The sequence below is a fragment of the Diabrotica virgifera genome, chromosome 9 (assembly GCF_917563875.1).
Source record: "Diabrotica virgifera virgifera chromosome 9, PGI_DIABVI_V3a".
Taxonomy (NCBI): Eukaryota; Metazoa; Arthropoda; class Insecta; order Coleoptera; family Chrysomelidae; genus Diabrotica; species Diabrotica virgifera.
Window position 1 is genome coordinate 118492753 of NC_065451.1, and position 5741 is coordinate 118498493.

General features: G+C 31.2%; 1 protein-coding gene across 1 annotated transcript; it reads left to right on the forward strand.

The window, feature by feature from the left end:
• Nucleotides 1-4638: 4638 nt before the first annotated feature.
• On the forward strand, nt 4639-5211 carry LOC126891257 (myosin-9-like). Its single transcript, XM_050660438.1, has one exon. It carries the CDS (start codon nt 4639-4641, stop codon nt 5209-5211), a length of 573 nt encoding a protein of 190 aa, XP_050516395.1.
• The last annotated feature ends 530 nt before the right edge of the window (nt 5212-5741 follow it).

Below are 5741 nucleotides of genomic sequence, written 5' to 3' on the forward strand. Positions count from 1 at the left end.
TTCTACCCTCTTAATATTAATTCAATCTTATAGGATCGAAAGCGTTTGATTTTCATTTTTTCCCAAAAAAACCCACAAAAACCCAAAAAGGGAGGAGTCCGGGCACCGACTTCAATTGAATTTGGGGTCTGGACTCTTACCACAAAAAAAAAACCCAGAAAAAACCACAAAAACCCCAGGTAGCCGAGGCGCCGGTTCTCCGGGGCCTCGCCTACCTACCCAAAAAAAAAAAAAACACGGTGAAAAATCCAACAAAACGGAGGAGTAACGTCTCCGGTCGGGTAACCGGTCGGAGTCTTTACTCCAACACCAAAAAAACCGGAAGGGCCTAGTCACAGACTAGAACACTACTTGGGGACTAGGCTATCCCACCCAAAAAAAATATAAAAAACAAAAATAATGTTTTCTCTTTCAGGTTATTTTTTTCAGGTCGACAAAATTGCGCGTCGCAGCGAGTAGATGAAAGTGTGAATGCATGTACTGTTTGAATGACAGGCCGGTTAAGGTTCCTTGGATTGGATTCGTAACACCTGAACAAGGAACTTTGGCGACGAAGCCGGCACACAACTGACGACAACCCCCTCAGGGAAGTCCGAAGCACACACAGACGGTTTGCGTCACCTCTTACTTGGCAGAATGCACGCCAAACTTTCCAACAGCCCCTTCAGGGAAGTTAGGTAGTAATCAAATAAAGACATGAGGCCTCTGAGCAAATGGCTCAGGGGGGTGGTGGTTTGAAACTCTTTGCTCTCCAAGTGCACAGGCCGGCCTGGGCATTGCAGATCCAGGGGATTCGATATGGGCTCATTTTGCGTGTGTGTATGTGTGTGATTTTCATTTTTATTATCATTGTTGGTGAAGTCTATATCTTAATTTGCTTTTTTGGAATTTTTTATTTTTTTTTTCTCGGGTTACATAAGGCTGATGTCGTTATAAAGACTTTGGAAAATGCCTTTTAATACATCCTTTGACGTCGGGTTTATTACCTCAATACATCTAAGTTTCAGAATTTTTTTCTCTTGTTTTGGAAACTACCTCCATCACTTTTTTTTTATATATTATGCTTTAGTATATATACTTCCTTCTTCCATCTTATAAAGATGTACACATTGCGTTTATAGACCTTAGGAAGGCATACGACACCGTGCCAAGGAAAGAACTGTACAAAGCAATGACTAAAATAGGGATACCACCTAACCTAACAGAAGCAATCAAAAACATGTACAGTGGAAATGAAGTAAATATAAAAATCGGAAACAAGGTAATTGCTAACTTCAAAACAACAAAAGGATTACTACAGGGATGCCCAACGTCACCGACTCTATTTAAAATATTTTTAGAACACGCACTAACAACTTGGAAGACAAAGTGTAGGGGTATGGGAATACCGATAAGGGACGATTATCTCTACACATTGTGTTTTGCAGACGATCAGGTGGTGATGGCTCAAGATGAAGAGGATATCAGTTACATGGTAAGAAAACTAAAAGAGGAATACAAAAAGGTGGGCCTGGAAATAAATATGAAGAAAACGGAATACTTAGTAATATCGGAAGAAGACGTAAAAAACTTAGAAGTAGAAGAACAAGTTGAAATAAAAGGAACGAAGAATTTTAAATATTTGGGCTTTATAATGTCGAAAAGCGGAACAACAGAAGCAGAAATAAAAAGTAGATTGGGACAAACAAGATCTTGCATCAGACAACTCCATAATGTAATCTGGAATAAAAACATCAAGGGAAAAACAAAAAGAATGATATACCAGACAATAGTAAGAAGCATCATGACATATGCCGCAGAAATTTGGGTCATAAACAAAAAAACCCAAAAAAGCATTCTGGCAACCGAAATGGAATACTGGAGAAGATGCTGTGGTCTCACCAGAAGAGACAGAATAACAAATGAGGAGATAAGGAGAAGAATGCAAGTGGAAAAAGATGCCCTGCAATATATAGACGAGAGAAGACTGAAATGGTACGGCCACGTACGCAGAGCAGAAAACACTTGGATAAACAAGGTTGCAGAATGGAGCCCAAGAGGAACGAGAAGAAGAGGACGACCTAGAAGATCTTGGAAAAATGAAGTCGACGAAGCCATGTCTAAGAAAGGATTGGAAGACGGAGACTGGGAAGATCGAAAAAAATGGAAGTCCTGGCTGACGGAAGGGAAACGGCATTAGCTGTAGACAACCCTTTATATATATCCTTTATATATATATATATATATATATATATATATATATATATATATATATATATATATATATATATATATATATTGTCATGATTTTAAGATACCAAATTGATAGAATAAGTTAAATAATAAACAATTTAATGATTTTGCACTGCCAAAGCAGTTAAGTAAATATTTTGATATAGGTTTTATTCGAGAGACGTGATTGGTTTGGAGAGTTGAATAGAATGAGAGTACTAAAGGGAACTGAAGTTAAAGTTGCATTTTAATTGATTTAATAGTTATAGAATGAATTTATTTAGAGTTATACAGTTTAAGTAACAAGAAAGTTTGAAATAGACCGTACTATATAAAGGAAGCTATTTAAAAGGCATAGAATGTATGAATTTGTTGCTAAACATGCAATAGTTTGAAATTTAGTCTTACCAAAAGAATAACTTACAAATTTGTTCCAGGATGACCTTGTTTCTGTTGAATAATCATAAAAATTTATTTTTTTCTAAAGATCATTTGGAGAAAATGTTCATTGATGTACTACGGTCTCCATGATTTGGTTAAGTTTGTAAATTTATGAAAGTATCTTAGAAGAGGCTCCAATCTAAAAATTTAGAATAATAGTTAGATCAATTTTAGATTTTATTAATGTTAATTTGACCAAAATATTGAAAATAGCTCATTAAAGTTCTAGGTTTGGGAAATGTCAGAATTCGATATCAATTTTAACAAAGAAAAATGATTTTCTCAGATATGGCTAATGCACTATCGATTGGTAATTTATTTCTGAATAATATGAAAGTTATTTCAGTACTTTATATGTATTAATAGTGAAAATATTTGGACTTTAATTTGTAGAGGTAGTGATTAAAGGTATAGAAAGTGTACGGACAGTGTTCGCTTAAAGTAGCTATAAAAACTTATTGGGAGTATCCTCAGATATGCAAAATATATGAAAAGAATCTATAAAGTTCAATGAATTCAATTCTTTAATTCAATTTTACTCAAATAAGAGAATAAAATCACCATTTAGGCATATATTTCCAAATTTTAGATAAAAAAATACCCTTTTGACTAAATGTCATAATTTGTAAAATTATCTTATTGGTTCATTTAAATTTCCAAAGCATGAATTATTAATTTATTTAAATATGATTGGCTGTAAAAACGACGCCAAGCTTAAAAAATTGAATTCAGCAGAAGGTTCGAGATTTTCAGAGGGAACAGACGCTTTGTGAAGCTATTCCCAAAAGATTTGGATTTTAAAATATAAATTTTCGGAAAATGTAATCAAAAAGTAGTGAAAAACAAACATTAAGAGTTACTTTTCGTATGGAAAGTGTTTCCAAGCAGATTTGACTTTAGAAAGTTACTAAAAATAAGATTGTAAGCTGAATGGACCTGGGGAGATCCGGAATTTCAACGTATAGCAGCATCTGGGAGTGTTGAAACAGTTCGAACATCTTCGATGGACAATTAACAATTATCAGGTGACATTACAAAACTTTAACATGATATCATGATTAACAAAAATTTAAAGAGAAAAGCATGCATAATAAAAATAAAAATTTAATAAGTTTAGTATCATTTACCGCTTTGGTAAAATACATTTAAGAGAGAAATATTCCTTACTTACATAAATTGGTTTATATTCCATAATCACACAAATTTTCAGAGTCATTGAACTTCCATTTTGTTTTCATATCCCTTCATGTGGCGAATTAAAAATATATAAACCAGAGTATGTATCATATACATGTTATAATATTAAACATTTAACACTATTCTATGTATTTACCGAGATTGATGTTGCATTAAGCGTATTTTTCTTTCATTTAAATATATTTACGAAATTTTTCATCACAGTGTGGTCTTCAATTGTTTTTGGTTACATATTTTTACAGTTTTGTCCTTAATCCCTCTTATAGAATTAATTTCATCCCACACCTCTAAAGAAAAGAGTTTCCTGCAATATATGGATTCAGACATTGACTGAGCTGGTAGGTACAACAATTTCTCAATAGATGGCGCCCAATAGATTCGATACAAATCAATAAATAAAAATTTCAATAATGATATAACAAAATGTGATTAATAATAATAAAAAAAAAAAAAAAAAATTGTATAAATTAAATATAAAATAATTAAAATTATAAAATTAAATTAAATCTTTTAATAATTTTATTAAATCATTAAATAATAAAAACTAAATAAAAAAAAAATTAATTATAATAATTATAGTTATTATGAGTCATCATCATTATTGTTATCATTATTAAATATATAATAATTGGCTCAACCAACGTGGAATAAATAAATAATAAATAAATAAATTATTATATATTAAATATATAATAATTGGCAATCCCAACGTTGTGGCACGAATAAATATATATAGGTCAAAATTGTAAGATAAATAAAAGTTAGAGTTTGATATAAAAAAAATACAAAATGGCGGATGGACGTAGATCTGTTTCGAAGACGACACAGGAAGGAGAGGAACAGAAGCAAGAGAAATCTGAGCTTGAAAAATTCATGGAATTAATACTAACAAAAATGGAAGAAAATAATAAGAAAATGAGAAAGAAATTAGATGAAAACAGTCAAAAAGTAGAACAAAAATTAGAAGAAAATAATCAATCATTAGAACAAAGACTGGGGGAAAAATTAGAAATAACATTAGAGAAGATGGAAGACAAATTAGAAGAAAATAGTCAAAAAACAGAAGAAAATAATCAATCATTAGAACAAAGACTGGGGGAAAAATTAGAAATAACATTAGAGAAGATGGAAGAGAAATTAGAAGAAAATAGTCAAAAAGTAGAACAAAAATTAGAAGAGAATAATAGAAAAGCAGAAGAAAATAGTCAGAGGTTGCAGAAAAAACTTGAACAGACCTCCAAGAGATTAGAGGATCAAATTGAACAAAGAATAAACAAGAGTATTGGAGAAGTAAAAATGTTATATGAAGAAATGATGAATAAACATGAAACATTAGAAACAAAATTAACTTCTGAAAATTAAGAAATAGTAGTTCAAATACAACAGCATAAAGAAAGAATAAATATGGTAGAAGAAGAAATAGAAAAGGAAGCAGAATGGACGAATAAGAGATTTATGATGGTAGATGAAAATATAAGTGAAATAAAGAAAGAACAGAAAACATCTAAAGAAAAGGAAGATCAATTGGAAAATAAATGGAAGATTGAAGTAAAAGAAATGAAACAAGAAATAGAAAAAATGGAGAAGAAAATAAGAAATACAACAAAAGGAACAATTATACACACAATTGAAACCTCAGATAACAGGATATATTTCAATGGGGATTATAAATCACAACATCCAGGACCATTCATAAAGATTCTTATGACCAAATATTTGCAGTATAATGAATTTGATGAATTTAGGGAAGTTATAAGAAACCAATTAAGAGGAGAAGCATTAATTTGGTATACTAATGTGGAAAATGAATTAGAAAATTTTGAGCAATTTAAAACAAAATTTTTAGAATTTTTCTGGGGACTATCTCGACAACAAGTAGTAAGATCTGAATT

What these genes read in the sequence shown, in the direction of transcription:
- LOC126891257 (XM_050660438.1), top strand. Translation starts at nt 4,639, where the DNA reads ATGGCGGATGGACGTAGATCTGTTTCGAAGACGACACAGGAAGGAGAG.